The 17027-nt window shown below is 47.5% G+C and overlaps 1 protein-coding gene across 1 annotated transcript in view; it reads right to left on the bottom strand.

The window, feature by feature from the left end:
- LOC133139500 (serine/threonine-protein kinase WNK2-like) overlaps positions 1-16725 on the bottom strand; it is a 50490-nt gene extending 33765 nt beyond the window's left edge. The window contains exon 1 of the mRNA XM_061259079.1: positions 15928-16725. Within this exon, the coding sequence (XP_061115063.1) occupies positions 15928-16725 (798 nt within the window). The remainder of the gene's footprint in view (positions 1-15927) is intronic.
- Between the last annotated feature and the right edge of the window lie 302 nt (positions 16726-17027).

Below are 17027 nucleotides of genomic sequence, written 5' to 3'. Positions count from 1 at the left end.
CTCTATAAATAAACTATGGAGCATCTCTGCACAGCTCTGATTATGGGGCAGGAAGATGGTGCAGACACAGAGCTCAGAACATGGCTGCCAACAAATTCAACAAATTACGAGAGACAGCAGTTACTAGATAGCAAACATGTCAACTTAACTGAAAGACAGATTACCTGATAAAATTTTATTGGTTCTTAACAAAAGCTTAAAATGTGGGCAAATGTAAATGGCTTTTACATGCAACCATTTGCATAACTGCTGTCCATAAATACTGTGTTGTAGGATATTTCAACTGCATCACTGTTGCAGTAAATTGTAAACAGGAGAGTGCCTTCAATAACACATGCCTCCAGCAGATGGCAATAAGGGGATACAGGCAGTGCGTTGGTCTAGACAACGCCCCCCTTCTGACTGTGTGAGAAACCTCCACTCAGCCCAGGAAGATTCCCCTATTACAGCACACTCTGCAGAATTACCTCACAGGCAGAGAGCAGGTGGCAGGGCCAATAAGATCAGGAATATGGGATAATTTCCCTATTATACATCATTCATTTATGAAAACTATCCTATGATGTTAATTAGCTCTCCTGTCTTACATTTCAAAGAGAAACGCATGCAGATACTGATCCCTTCTCCATTGTTTTCACTTCCCTTAATGCCCATTTGAGCTGTTTCATTGCATGAAGCACGAAAGCTGGCAAAACAGTGGAGAATTCACATTTATCTTGTCGTTAACTTCCCTCGGAAGTAATGCAAGCTGATTATATGATTGTATATATTCCAGAGTATAGCTAACATATCTGAAATCAGAGGTGTTGCATCTGTTCCATGTTCTTTCAGGTCAGCGATGAGTCCACACTGCACTCCGGTCAGTAATGGGCTCACACTGCACTCCGGTCAGTAATGGGCTCACACTGCATTCAGGTAGCAGTCATAGTCCCCGCGTCTTTGTCATTTATGTCAGCTCTTGTATGGGCATATAAGAATAATTGTGAGACCAATCCTGCCTATTTACCATTCTCTCTATGATGCGATTGTATATATATGATTAAAAAGGTGATATAACACCAGTCATTAATATCCATTATATTGTAGTGTGCAGTTTTTTTTTCTATTCACAGTGTTGTGCTGCTGTGTCAATGAGGGTGGAAGTGGGAGAATACAGTGCATCCGGAAAGTATTCACAGCGCTTCACTTTTCCCACATTTTGTTATGTTACAGCCTTATTCCAAAATGGAATAAATTCATTTTTTTCCTCAAAATTCTACACACAACACCCCATAATGACAACATGAAAGAAGTTTTTTTGAAATTTTTGCCAATTTATTAAAAAGAAAAAACTAAGAAATCATATGTACATAAGTATTCACAGCCTTTGCTCAATACTTTGTTGATGCATCTTTGGCAGCAATTACAGCCTCAAGTCTTTTTGAATATGATGCCACAAGCTTGGCACACCTATCATTGGGCAGTTTCGCCCATTCTCCTTTGCAGCACCTCTCAAGCTCCATCAGGTTGGATGGGGAGCATCGGTGCACAGCCATTTTCAGATCTCTCCAGAGATGTTCAATCGGATTCAAGTCTGGGCTCTGGCTGGGCCACTCAAGAGTTCACATTCACAGAGATGTCCTGAAGCCACTCCTTTGATATCTTGGCTGTGTGCTTAGGGTCCTTGTCCTGCTGAAAGATGAACCGTCGCCCCAGTCTGAGGTCAAGAGCGCTCTGGAGCAGGTTTTCATCCAGGATGTCTCTGTACATTGCTGCATTCATCTTTCCCTCAATCCTGACTAGTCTCCCAGTTCCTGATGCTGAAAAACATCCCCACAGCATGATGCTGCCACCACCATGCTTCACTGTAGGGATTGTATTGGCCAGGTAATGAGCGGTGCCTGGTTTCCTCCAAACATGACGCCTGGCATTCACGAGAGTTCAATCTTTGTCTCATCAGACCAGAGAATTTTGTTTCTCATGGTCTGAGAGTCCTTCAGGTGCCTTTTGGCAAACTCCAGGTGGGCTGCCATGTGCCTTTTACTAAGGAGTGGCTTCCGTCTGGCCACTCTACCATACAGGCCTGATTGGTGGATTGCTGCAGAGATGGCTGTCCTTCTGGAAGGTTCTCCTCTCTCCACAGATGAACGCTGGAGCTCTGACAGAGTGACCATCGGGTTCTTGGTCACCTCCCTGACTAAGGCCCTTCTCCCCCGATGGCTCAGTTTAGACGGGCGGCCAGCTCTAGGAAGAGTCCTGGTGGTTTCCGAACTTCTTCCATTTACGGATGATGGAGGCCACTGTGCTCATTGGGTCCTTCAAAGCAGCTGAAATTTTTCTGTACCCTCCCCCAGATTTGTGCCTCGAGATAATCCTGTCTCGGAGGTCTACAAATAATTCCTTTGACTTCATGCTTGGTTTGTGCTCCGACATGCACTGTCAACTGTGGGACCTTATATAGACAGGGGTGTGCCTTTCCAAATCATGTCCAATCAACTGAATTTACCACAGGTGGACTCCAATTAAGCTGTAGAAACATCTCAAGGTTGATCAGTGGAAACAGGATGCACCTGAGCTCAATTTTGAGCTTCATGGCAAAGGCTGTGAATACTTATGTACATGTGATTTCTTGGTTTTTTATTTTTAATAAATTAGCAAAAATTTCAAAAAAACTTCTTTCATGTTGTCATTATGGGGTGTTGTGTGTAGAATTTTGAGGAAATAAGGAATAAGGAATAAATTGGAATAAATTTGGAATAAGGTTGTAACATAACAAAATATGGGAAAAGTGAAGCGCTGTGAATACTTTCCGGATGCACTGTATACTCAGCACCTGGTGGTAGATATGGATCACAAATGTCAAGCACTCAATGCATAGAACATATGACTGCTTTCATTTACAGAACATTAATATGTCCCATAGGTCCCAGAAATAGGGGGGGGGGGGGTGCATAAAACATTTTGTCACTTTTACAGGGTCACACCAAGCAGAAATACCCTAAAATAAAAGCTGTCCACTTCCACCACATATGAATCTAAAATTGTTTATTACAGAGCTAAATCCAGAAGATGTGTCTCTGACCCTAACATTATGGAGATGACTGCACGTTCACTCAGTTTGTGTTTAACATGTTTCATGTTTTAAAATCTCCATCTACATGAGTACACTCTCCTTTCCCTGTGCCCCACTCTCCCTTTCATCTGTTCCCAGTTCCTCCCTCTATTCAAGTTCAGCTCTCTTCTCCTCTGTCCTTTTTTGGAAGTTGCCGTGGGGGCCACCAGTCCTCCCCTCCCCCTTCCATCTCTGTGAGCTCCACCTCCCTCCCCTTCCTCTTTTGCTTTAGGAAATTCAAGTTGAAGCATGAAAAGCACTGTGACTGGCCAGTGACAGTGACTCCCCCCTGCCCGATCAGTCTGGCTCCTCCCTCCAACCGACCCTCTGTCTCTCACCGTCTCGCTCGCCCCCTGGGTCACTCCAGGTCAGCAGTGTTCGTTATGATAATTATCAGTCATGTCACATTCACCCAGACACACACACACATCCCTACCCCCATCCACACACACACACACACACACACACATCCCTACCCCCATCCACACACACACATCCCTCCCCCCAACCACACACACACACACACCCCTCCCCCCAACCACACACACACACACACCCCTCCCCCCAACCACACACACACACACACACACACACACACACATCCCTCTCCCCAACCACACACACACACACCCCTCCCCCCAACCACACACACACACACATCCCTCCCCCCCCCACACACACACCTCCCCCCAACCACACACACACACACACACACCCCTCCCCCCAACCACACACACACACACACACACACACACACGCACACCTCCAGCCCCACGTACCACGTACGCACACCCCCGCTGAGGCCGAAAAACAGATGCTCAGCTACAAATTATCACTGTTATCCCCTCAAATTAGACCATCATCTTTGTCTGAGATGTGAGGATATTCTCATTAAAACGGGACAGATACAACCTTCAAACATATTAATGCTGTATTATAGACTGCTTATCGAGTGGTTTATCTTTATCCAGGCAATAATGATTTGCATATTCTGCTGCTGTAATATATGTATGTGCAGACTGTATCACCCTGATCATTAGCAGCATGTTATTCAGACTGATAAGTATACTGTGTTTTTTACTCAGTCACCAGAGTGCTCTGAGAGAAACAGAGAAGGGTGAGAGCACAGGGGCAAAGAGAAATGGAGACAGCGATGGAGAGGGGGGCAGACACAGAAAGAAACAAAAAGAGAGAGGGAGAGAGAGGGGGGGTCACAAAGAGAGAAACAGAGAAAGTGATAAAGGGAGGGGGTGGCCAGCACAGCCATGAAAGAATATCATTGTGTGAGCCTGTGTTGGGAGAGAATGGCAGTGGGAGTCTTTCTAGGTCCAGCGGGAGAGTGAATAAACTAGTCACTCAATACTGCAATATATCTGCTGCACACTTACTGCTGCTGCTGGAGTCTGTGTGTGTGTGTGTGTGTGTGTGTGTGTGTGTGATTCCAGTTCACGTACACATGTATATATCAACTGCCTGTCAGTGTCAAAGAAAGGGCAAAACAGTGCCTCGTGTTTTCAAAATAAGATTCAGTGCTCAGTCGGGGGAGCCAATCAGGGCTGGCGATCCCAGAGGTGTGTGGCGGCAGGAGAGCTGTGTAGGCCCATAACTCAGGACCTGACCCAGCCTGACCCCGCGTGCCGTGGGACGCTTTTGGACCGCCACCCTGTTGGGGTCGAGCCGCGGGGTCGCGTGGACTGCACGGGGACATGGCACTGGGGCCTGTCTGCATGGGGGCCCAGTCCGCATGGGGGCCCCGTCCGCATGGGGGCCCAGTCCGCATGGGGGCCCAGTCCGCATGGGGGCCCCGTCCACATGGGGGCCCCGTCCGCATGGGGGTCCCATACACATCGGAGCGCGGCTGTGAGACCGGGCTTTAGTCTATGGGTAACTCGCTCAGCTTCCCCCCTCCACCGCTCAATATCAAACACCGTCTTCAGTTACAGCATTTCATTTCATTTGATTCTGTATCCCCAGAGCCAACCTTTTACTGTACATACAAGCAGTAATACTCCACACACCACAGAGCGGGAAAGAGGGAGAGAGACCAGCAGAGAGAGAGTATTTTTGCGTAATATAATACTAATCAGTCTCTGTATGCCTGCATATGCTTTGGAATTTTGGTTTGTAATTTCAGTAACGTAAACTCACCATGTTCTGAACAGAACACGGGGAAGCGGCCGTTTCCACCAGAAGCCCGTTTAATCTCCTGAGGAATGTGATTTATGACTATACACTAAAACACATTGATTGATGTGAATTGGGCCAATAACATGGTGAGTTTACGTTAATCAAATTGAGAGAAAGACAGATATGTATCAGATATTGAGAGATGAGAGATTTCTTGATCCAATTTTGAAATTGTAATTATGTCGTAATTAGATTTTGGCATGGGCTCTTCTGCATACCACTGTTGTAATGCGTGGTTATTTACATTACTGCCACCTTCCTGTCAGCTTTGACCAGTCTGGCAATATTCTCCTCTGACGTCTCTCATTAACAACACATTTTTGCCCACAGAACTGCTCACTGGATGTTTTTTTGTTTTTCACACCATTCTTTGTAAACTCTAGACCAGACTGTTCTAGGAGAACAGCAGATGCTCACCCAGCCTGGCGCCAATAAATGGTCAAAATCATTTAGATCATAATTCTTCCCCATTCTGACAATTGGTCTGAAAAACTGCTGAACCTCTTGACCATGTCTACATGCTTTTATGCATTTAGTTGCTCCCCCATGATTAGCTGATTAAATATTTGCATTAACAAGCTGGTGAACAGGTCTACCTACTAAAGTGCTCACTGAGTGTATATTTTTGTTTGGCTGTCTCCAGATGTTAACATGTAACTTAAATAATCGCTAAATACGTCCACTCAGTAAATGTGCTTGCAATCGAGCTGAAAGTCTCTTGAAAGTTCCAGATCCTGCTGTTGGTTTGTGCGTCGAACATGCCCACACATGTCAATGGCCGATGACTTCATTCCCATGTTTTACGGCACCCGTCATGGCTTAATGGTCATTGCCTCTGACATTAAATTATTTTGCTTTATCAAAATCACTGCCAGTTTTATCAAAAAACTTCGTTTTGGCTTGCACAAAATAATCATGACTTCCCTGATGGCTAGCAATTTCTGAAAATCCCTCTCCATTTGTTTTTGATGACATAATCCTGTCTCACCCTGTGCACAGTTTATCAGATGAAAATTAATTTATGGAAATGCTCTTGATTCACATTTTTAGATTCTCGGATTTTCAATAATTCGCATAACATTTGTATAAAACTGGATGGAGACACAGCTTCCAGACAGAGGCTCACCACTGTGATAACCTGCAGTTTTTAGGCTAAAAAAAAAGTGAGTGTATCGCTCTAACATTTGCCTGCTCTTGAGCTGCGGCAGCGGGCTGCAGGGGAGAGGCCCTGAGCGTGCGGGCGTTCCTGCAGCGGGCTGCAGGGGAGAGGCCCTGAGCGTGCGGGTGTTCCTGCAGGGGAGAGGCCCTGAGCGTGCGGGTGTTCCTGCAGGGGAGAGGCCCTGAGCGTGCGGGTGTTCCTGCAGGGGAGAGGCCCTGAGCGTGCGGGTGTTCCTGCAGGGGAGAGGCCCTGAGTGTGCGGGTGTTCCTGCAGCGGGCTGCAGGGGAGAGGCCCTGAGTGTGCGGGTGTTCCTGCAGGGGAGAGGCCCTGAGTGTGCGGGTGTTCCTGCAGGGGAGAGGCCCTGAGTGTGCGGGGGTTCCTGCAGCGGGCTGCAGGGGAGAGGCCCTGAGCGTGCGGGGGTTCCTGCAGCGGGCTGCAGGGGAGAGGCCCTGAGCGTGCGGGTGTTCCTGCAGCAGGCTGCAGGGGAGAGGCCCTGAGTGTGCGGGTGTTCCTGCAGCGGGCTGCAGGGGAGAGGCCCTGAGTGTGCGGGTGTTCCTGCAGGGGAGAGGCCCTGAGTGTGCGGGGGTTCCTGCAGTGGGCTGCACGCCGCTGCTCAACTGGGCGCGCTGCAGCGTCGGGACCGACTGATCTGTCATGAAACCTGTAGCGACGCGCTGCGCGTATCAAGTGAACCTCGTAATTCACTCTGATGGGTTGTTGACATTTTCTTTTCTCTCTTTATGCACCAAGGGAAAAACTGTAAAACCAATAGCTACGGCATTTTGTGGAAATGGTCTCTCTGAGACCTGCGCAGGGACAGGATGTGAGCGGATTATTAAAGTTAACAAGGCCGCATGGGGGCCCAGTGTAAACAGCCCTGTGGGAGTAACTATGAAGTCTGCCGGGGTTAGCTTTATTATGTGTGAGATTCCAAATCAGGATAAACAAATAAGACATTTATATGCACAGGTGGTTGGAGAAAACCCTAAAGGCCCGATTAGCATTTTGGAACCAAATGCAAAAATATCTTTTGCCTTTGTTACAAAAATGACAACACAATGCAAATGTTCACCTTCCCTAATAATCTCTGCAAACTAAAGGTGTAGGTGTGCAGACTGGCATTCCGTGCTGTTAAGTTGAAAGCATTTGGAAGACAGCTTACAGTATCTATACCTGGAAATGGCTTAAGCATGAGCCTAGCATAAGGGTCAGCATGACTGAGGCAGACTGCTTAGCTAAGGGCTTGTGTGAGACTGGAATCCTGCCCTGCACTGTCCACTGCCAGGGCTCCCTGGAAGGAGACAATACAGTCTACAGTCCCCTCTGTGACTGTCTGTTCACTCTCTCTATGTCCACTCTGTGACTGTCTGTTCACTCTCTCTATGTCCACTCTGTGACTGTCTGTTCACTCTCTCAATGCCCACTCTGTGACTGTCTGTTCACTCTCTCTATGTCCACTCTGTGACTGTCTGTTCACTCTCTCTATGTCCACTCTGTGACTGTCTGTTCACTCTCTCTATGTCCACTCTGTGACTGTCTGTTCACTCTCTCTATGTCCACTCTGTGACTGTCTGTTCACTCTCTCTATGTCCACTCTGTGACTGTCTGTTCACTCTCTCTATGTCCACTCTGTGACTGTCTGTTCACTCTCTCTATGTCCACTCTGTGACTGTCTGTTCACTCTCTCTATGTCCCCTCTGTGACTGTCTGTTCACTCTCTCTATGTCCACTCTGTGACTGTCTGTTCACTCTCTCTATGTCCACTCTGTGACTGTCTGTTCACTCTCTCTATGTCCACTCTGTGACTGTCTGTTCACTCTCTCTATGTCCACTCTGTGACTGTCTGTTCACTCTCTCTATGTCCACTCTGTGACTGTCTGTTCACTCTCTCTATGTCCACTCTGTGACTGTCTGTTCACTCTCTCAATGTCCACTCTGTGACTGTCTGTTCACTCTCTCAATGTCCACTCTGTGACTGTCTGTTCACTCTCTCTATGCCCACTCTGTGACTGTCTGTTCACTCTCTCTATGTCCACTCTGTGACTGTCTGTTCACTCTCTCTCTGTCCAGTCTATGTTGTCTGTCCTCTCCTCTCTCAAGGCACACAAACTGCAGTCCCCCCATCAGCCTAACTGCAAAGCCATTCCTCCTCAACTCTGACCAAGGCTTTGGAGCATATACCGTATTTTTCACATTGAGATTTTGTGAGACAAAATAAATTCTATATTTCCAAGTTCAGGAGCAGTGCTGTTGAAGCAAGTTGAGATGGTATGCACTTTGGCCTAAACCTAATACCATTCTGGCTTGAGGCCTCAGTGTGAATTTGAAGCCAGTACCTTTTGTCACAAAGAACACATAATAGTCTCTTGAGACTTCTTAAACTCTGCTTTGTAACCTTCACAGTGAAAATAAGACTACAGGGGGCTTATTCAGGATTCAAGTTTTCTTGAGTTCTCTGTTTGGACGACAAACAATGGTAATGTGTTATGCGTACACCTCTCTGTACCACAGTGTCTGTATTGAGCCTGTTCCCCTCCTGGTACCATAGTGCCTGCATTGGGCCTGTTCCCCTCTCTGTACCATAGTGCCTGCATTGGGCCTGTTCCCCTCTCTGTACCATAGTGCCTGCATTGGGCCTGTTTCCCTCTCTGTGCCATAATGCCTGTATTGGGCCTGTTTCCCTCTCTGTGCCATCGTGCCTGCATTGGGCCTGTACCCCTCTCTGTACCATAGTGTCTGTATTGGGCCTCTACCCCTCTCTGTACCATAGTGCCTATATTGGGCCTGCTTCCCTCTGTACCATAGTGTCTGTATTGGGCCTGTTCCCCTCTCTGTACCATAGTGTCTGTATTGGGCCTGTACCCCTCTCTGTGCCATCGTGCCTGCATTGGGCCTGTTCCCCTCTTGGTGCCATAGTGCCTATATTGGGCCTGCTTCCCTCTGTGCCATCGTGCCTGTATTGGGCCTGTTCCCCTCTCTGTACCATAGTGCCTGCATTGGGCCTGTTTCCCTCTCTGTGCCATCGTGCCTGTATTGGGCCTGTTCCCCTCTCTGTACCATAGTGTCTGTATTGGGCCTGTTCCCCTCTCTGTACCATAGTGTCTGTATTGGGCCTGTACCCCTCTCTGTGCCATAGTGCCTGTATTGGGCCTGTTTCCCTCTCTGTCTGTGGGTTCTCTGTAAGGAGTCAGCTGCGTTTCTGCTCCAGTTGTGTTGTGAGTTCAGGGGTTTGTGACAGACACCCACTGTAATTAACTTATCTCTGCCTGAACACTCACTCAGACAGGGACACACACACACAAACACACACACACACAAACAAACACAAATACACAAGCACAAGCACATGCACACAAGTACAAACACACACACATATTCAAACACACCGACAGACATACTCACACATTGTATCTCACACATATACAGGTACACACCCAGCTCCTTCATACACAGACACACACATCCCCTGATGTACACGCTCTCTCAAGCACAGATGCACACACTTACTGACATGCACACGGACACACGCATGCGCACTCATGCTCTTACACACTTGGACATATCACATAATCACAAGCTCACACATGCAGGGTCTGCTAATTATGGGGGTAGAGAGCACCTCCTGTCTCTACTGCAGAGTAAAGTGGGATCTCAGCACAGAGGCTGGCTAAAAAGGCTAATGGTTCCTTCAGAGCTAAACCACAGGGTGGAGGGGAAAGGATGATAACGGGGGGAACAGGATGAGAGGAGGAAAGGGAAGAGAGAACAGCGCTCACTTTTGGCTTGTTTCCCACTCTCTCACCCTGCACTAATGCAGCTAATCTCCATTGTGCGTGAGTGAGTGTGTGTGTGTGTGTGTGAGTGTGTGTGTGCGTGTCTGATGACAGTATCCGCCATCACCTTCTGGGAGGGGTGCTGTCCCGCTGACCACAGTGCGTTCTGGGGGTTATAGCGCTTCCCCTATTTTCAATGCTTTTTTTGGCCTCTTTTAGCAAGTTGCTCCCCCTGTCACGCTCTTCCTCAAGTGTTTAAAGACACTGTTACCGCTCTGTCTCTCCCTCTCTCGCTCACTCTCTTTTGCTCCCTCTCCCTCACTCTCTCTCCATAAAAGGGTCGATGTTGCGGAGAGCAGACTCTCACCATCTGCACACATCAATACTGATCACTGGCTAACAAACAGGCATAAATTAATCTCTTATGTTTATGGAATGAACTGACAAGGAGGATTGCGTGCACCATCATTTTATAAAAAGACTTGCTTGTAAAAAAAAAAAATACATTACATGAAGGTCACCTTATCACCTCCCCCCAAAGAAACTATAAAAATATCTCTGATCTGCTACAGACAAAATAGCAATGAGGTGAATGTCAACACTTTGAGAAAGGTCTGGATGACATCAAAGGCAGGCGCAACACTTTATTTCCGTGTGCGAAGCGGCTGGGAAAGAGCCGGATGGCTTTCATGCGCGGAGCTTTCGGAAATTGGCACGGGCGGCTCTCTGCGGATCTATTGCGCCCCTCTGTCTGAAAGAGGCCCGAGCTGCAACGCGTGAAGGGAATGGAGAGCCAAGAGGCGCGTTCGCACTGAGAGGCCTCTGCTGGAGCGCTCAGGCTGCGTTTCCGCTGACGGGGGCAGGGCCCGCGGTCCCGTCCCGAGCGTAGGCGCTGGCCCGTCTACGGGGGGTCGGTGCAGATTTAACGGTGGACGTGCGGGTGGGCGGGGCCAGCTGACCCGCCTCTTGCCCTGTCACACAGGGATTAGCTCAGGCTGTTGTGACGGATTAACTCCAAACCAGACACATGACCAGGGAAGCGTTTAGGTGCGACACCGCCACGCAAACAAGCTGATAAATCTGTGATGCGAGCCAGACAAACCCACTTCTTTCTCTCGACCCTGTGCCTCTGCTTAAGGAAATGGAACATAATGCAAGATTGCAAATCAGTGGACTTCGTAAAAAATAAATATACAGGCCTACAGTGAGCACCTTGATTTGGCTCTGTACTCTGTAATCAAACAATTCACATGTGGATAAAGTACAGATTCATTTTCATAAAAGGTCATTTTATACACCTGTAAAATTACAGCAATTTCTATCCACAAATCAACCCATTTCAGGGCAGTGGGCACAAATGGCTTCACCGGTGTTCCTGTTTAGTCAGGTGTGTTCAATTGCTTACTTCGTGCAGGTATAAGAGAGCTTAACTACCTCGGCTTTTGATTGCATTTGGAGTCTGTTACTGGCGTCTGTCGGCATGAGGACTAGAATTGTGCCAATGAAAGTCAAGTAAGCTTTTAGGGGGCTGGGAAATAAGAAAAAACAGTCAGAGACATAGGCCAACCCTTTGGCTTACCCAAGCCAACTATTTGGAACATCATTAAAAAATGAGAGCATTGGTAAGCTCAGTAAACGCGAAGGGACTGGTAGGCCAAGGAAGACCTGTACAGTTGATGACTGAAGAATTCTCACCATAATGAAGAAAACACAGGCAGGCGTGGATGTGCCAGTGACTACTGTTCACAATCAAAACTACAGAGGCTACACTCCAAGATTCAAAAAACTAGTTAGCCACAAAAACAGGATGGCCAGGTTACAGTATAGTACCTAAAAGAAAAAAATCTTATGGACAGGTGAGACCAAGGGCCCTATGTTCCGGCTGGCGCCTGGCATGTTATGGAATGTCATGCTGTCGATTTCGTATTATTGAGATGATCCAGATGCCGCTGGTCATTTCGGGAATCGCCGTAGACCTAAGTGGAAGGGGAGCCACTGCCCGGGGCGTGTTGCTTATTGCAATTTTCCAGTCACACAGGTACACATTTCACCTTTTTTCCACAAAGTTGATTCTGGAAAATATGACCACAAGATTCACTTGTATCAGAGTGATGGCAAGAGTAAGGTGTAGCGTCAAGAAGAAGAAAAAGAAGAAGAAATACACTGAACCCCGTGGGGTTACTTGTCCTCTGCATTTAACCCCTCCTAGTTAATTAGGAGAAGAGGGCAGTCACCGTGCGGCACCCGGGGAGAAATGTGGGGTTAAGAGCCTTGGTCAAGGGCCCAACAGTTGTGCAGATCTTATCGTGGCTACACCAAGGCTTCATTCATGACGTAACTAACGTTGATTGATGACATGTACAGAAGAATTTTATTTGCTCAAGTTCAACAAAATACCTCCAAACTCAATGGATCACTCCAGCAAGATAATGTTCCCAAACATACTGCGAAAGCAAGAAAGACGTTTTTCAAAGCCATTGGATAATTCTTGACTGGCCAAGTCATTCATGTGATCTGTATCCAACTGAACAATTGTATAAGCTGTGGAGAAAACATAATGCAACCCCAAAACAGGCAGGATTGGAAGACAGCTGCAGTAGCAGAGCATCATCAGTGGAGACACTCCATGGGTGATGTTCATGGGTCACAGATAGTAAGCAGACATTGCAGGCAAAGCATTTGCAACAAAGTACTGTCATTTGCATAATATTCATATGTCCCAAACATAATACCCTGAATAATATAACCTCCTGTAATGGGGGGTGGGTGGCTATATATACAGTGTTGTAATTGAGGGAGGTGAGGGAGGTGAGGGAGTCTTCATGATTTGTGATCATACACCAACAACAACGATACCATAAAATCAGACTTCAATAACAAGTCTTTAGACTGGTCACTGCCGATCTCTGCAGGCTTCAGCAACTTTCTTTTGATCAACTGCAAGACCTAGTATACTATTGTCATCACACTTCTTTCTACCCTTTCCATCCTTCCTTTTTCTCTTTCCTTCTTTCTCTCCACCTGTTGCCCATTCTGTGCCTCGTCAACAGCTGATTCTGCTGGTACCCATAACTCCTGAAGCATGATTCAATAACAGCAGGAACAGTGATAATGGCCACTCTGTGGTGCAACACAACCCCTTTTCAGCAGGCAGATTCTGCACCACTGGCCGTCACACCATACCGTGCAGCCTCACGCTGTCGGCTAACACACACATTAAACATTAAGCTCCCCGTTTAGCCCAGGTGTTTCAGGTATTATCCCAAAGCTCACAATTAATGAGCTCATATACTGTCAGTTAATTATCTAGGTGGCACTACGCCCATGAAAATATTATTTTCTAAACGACAAGCAAGTGATCAACTACCTGTTTAGGGGTTGCTTCAGAGAGCAACACAGCCAGACCTTGGGCATAAAAAGGATTGATTTATCCAGGACTGTTTAAACCGAGCTCTTTCCTCCATCTCTCTATATCTTGCTCCCTCCCTCCCTCCCTCTCTCACTCTCTCTCTGACCCGCAGGTCAGCAAGATGCAATTCTTCCTTTGAGCATGGCGACAGAGGGATTCCCCTCCTCTTTTCATCCACGGCTAGGACAGAATTCTTCAGCCTCACAATGAAGAACGGGGAGATTTCGCCATTTACTGCAGCAGTCTCTGGAATGAACAAATCTCTATCACAGGGCAACCCAACTAGCTGCTACACTCATGAATTTGGAAACGCACAGATAAAGCATTACCATATTTATTTTTTCCCAAAGCTGACCATTGATATTCAGAAGATTTTCTCTTCATTCATTTGTTGGTAAGGCATGGAAATCTGATGTTACTACAGAAAAGAACTTGTGAGTTGCACAAATAAGCAACCATTAAGCAGAAATGATACACTCTCCAATTACTAAAAAATGCCTCCCTCTAGAGCTGCATGTTGAGTACATCTAAGATCAGCGCTGAAGGAAAAGCATAATGAAAAGAAAATAACGGTCATTTTTTGCAGTCTGTAAAACACAATTTTAAGGGATTTCTCCATACAAAAACAGATGCATTTATTATGAGTGCAAGAAGCAGTTTGAGATGGGCTGGGTTCTCAGATGCTACCTTTGTGCCTGAAGACTACTGCTCATCTCTCAAAGTCCCCTTACTGGGGCCATGCCTTCTGTGGCCATGCAAAATGACAAGCCAACTATTCGTAAAGGCCACAGCGCTGATCTGGGACCAGTTTTGGGACTAGGGGAAAACTTATCCTAGATCAGCACTCCTACTCTCAGTGGTTTCAATATTATGGCCCTATGACATTACTTACATTCTACAGGTTGCAATGTTTCCATTTTTCAGAATTCAAGAAAGGTTGCCTTATTGTTCAAGCAAACAACCGCTGGCAACTACAAAAAGGTTATTAGGTTATCTTTTAATGCAGCTTCTTTCCTAAAGCTGACATTGAAAAAACCATGTTCTTCTGAGATCCCACTTACAGCTTGGTTAAATTAACTTGCAGCTAAAAGCGAGAGCTTGTAAGTAACCAGATGTACACTCACCAAGCACTTTATTAGGAACAGTTTTACTTTATTACACCTATCAGGAGCTTCAGTTAATGGTCACATCAACCATCAGAATAGGGAAAAATGTGATCTAAGTGACTTTGACCATGGAATGATTTGTTGGTGGCAGACAGGGTGGTTTGAGTGCCTCAGAAACTGCTGATCTCCTGGGATTTTCATGCACACTAGTCTCTAGAGTTTACAAAGAATGGTGCTAAAAAAAAATTAAATCCAGTGAGCAGCAGTTCTGCAGACAGAAAAGCCTCGTTAATGAGAGACATCAATGGAGAATGGGCAGACGGGTCAAAGCAAATTAACAAATGAAAATCGGTGTAATTTGACTTCATTTTCCAATCTCCTACCCTGACAGGTAGTTGTCTCTGAGGCTCTACTCTAACAGGGGCTACAGAGGAAGAGAAGAACTGCCAATATAGTTACACTCACATATCTTACCCTATTCAATTATATCAAAATTCTACTCTAAAGTCAGTCGTGTTTTTCTGTCCTTTTTAGTTGACTATACTCTTGTCTTGAACCATCTACATCCAGCACTTTAGCTGCACTGTTGCGAGCTAGTTTGGTAGCCAAAAATGACCGACTAACTAGCTAACTTGCTTCGAGAATTAAATGTATTAAAATGTATTTAGGCTAATAAAATAACTAATAATTAAATCATTAAATGAAATGGCTAATCATGAAAAACACGTCCGTGTTTTTGTGTACAGTTTTAAAAGAAATGATATGTTACAAATAACATGTCATGCTTAATGATAAGTCAGTATAATTTGTGTTCTTTAAAACACTCATTCCGATGTAAATTACACAAGGAAACTGTATTTTTTTCTCTCTTTCAAACAACTTCCAGTTTAACCATTGCCAACTTCTGGTTTTCTATCCGAATACAGACACAATTACCTTTGTTTGTTGAACAGATACAGATGCAGATACAGATTAGTGTAGACTGCAGGCCCATGATGTGCACATGCTTGGACTGTGGGGCTGCAGCTATTTCAAACCATGTGTGCTGCACCTCAGCCTTCACAAATTATCCATTCATACAGCCAGATAATTCATGGGTGAGCTCAGGTTAAGCTCCTTGCCACTAAGAATTGAACCTGCAATCTTCAGGTTACAACTGCAGTTGCCACCCTGGCTCGGCTTTGCGGAGGGAAAGGGCTCACCTGCAGCTCGCACCAGGCCACCTCCACCCAGGTGTCTGTGTCCAGGCCCTTGTAGACGGTCTTGAAGGCTCCCCGTCCCAGCTCGATGTCAAACTTGAGGAAGCGTCCGCCGGGGGAGGTGGCCACGGCCTTCATCTCCGCCTCCTCCTCCTGCTCGCGGTCCCGCTCCCTGCCTCTGTGGGCGGGGCTGGAGGACGCGGGGGCGCTCTTCCCAGCGTCCTGGGCGGGGCTGCCCTCTGAGGCCGCGGCGGGGGCGTCAGCCGCCTGCTGCCCGGCTACGGCGAACACGGAGTCGGAGCTCCTGAGGCCCGGGGCGGGGGCGCTCATGGGCCCCTGCGGCTCCTCCACCTCGTCCTCCTCCTCGCACAGCTCCACGCTCTTGCGGAAGAAGCGCTTGTTCTCCCTCCTGGGCCGGTGGCCCTGGGCGGCGGGGGAGGACGGCGTGGACACGGACAGCGGCCCGACGGGCGTCACCACGGCCTGCGCCTCGCCCGTCTCCTCTCCCTCTCCCCTCTTCTCCGTCCGGGAGGAAGGGAAGTCGTACGGGGTGCTGCGGGTCCTCTCCCTTTCTCGGCCCGCTCCCCCGTCTTGCTCCGCCCCTTCTTTCCCCTCTCCGTCCGCATCGCCCTTCGGCTCCACCCCCTCCTCTCTCTGTCGGCCGGCTCCGCCCTCTTGCATAGACCCCGCCTGTCTGCCAGCCCCGCCCTCTCTCGCCGACCCCGCCTCCCTTTCCGTCTCTCCATCAGGTTTCTCAGAGGAGTCCTCTGTGGCCGTGGGCTCTCCGGGATCAGTCGCCATGGGGGCGATCCTGTCCCACTCCTCCCCCACCCTTCCCTCCTTCTCGCCCTCCTTCGCTCTCGTTCTCCGTTGGTCCCCGTCTCTTTCTCTTCCGGTGGTCACCTTTCCCCCTTCTTCTTCTATCCCTCCTTCCTGCTGCCTGTCTTCCAGCTGGAGGAGCCTCTCTGTTTGACTGCAATGCTACTGTGTCCTGTCTTTCCTCCTCTCCATCTCCAGCTCGCTTGTCATGTCCCTTTCTCACCCTCTCAGGGCAGGAAACTCAATAAATACCTACCAATAATTTAAAAATAAATATGTACATA

This window comes from Conger conger, chromosome 10, assembly GCF_963514075.1.
Source record: "Conger conger chromosome 10, fConCon1.1, whole genome shotgun sequence".
Classification (NCBI taxonomy): domain Eukaryota; kingdom Metazoa; phylum Chordata; class Actinopteri; order Anguilliformes; family Congridae; genus Conger; species Conger conger.
The sequence above is the reverse complement of the archived record's forward strand: the minus strand, read 5'-3'. Positions and strand labels throughout refer to the sequence as shown.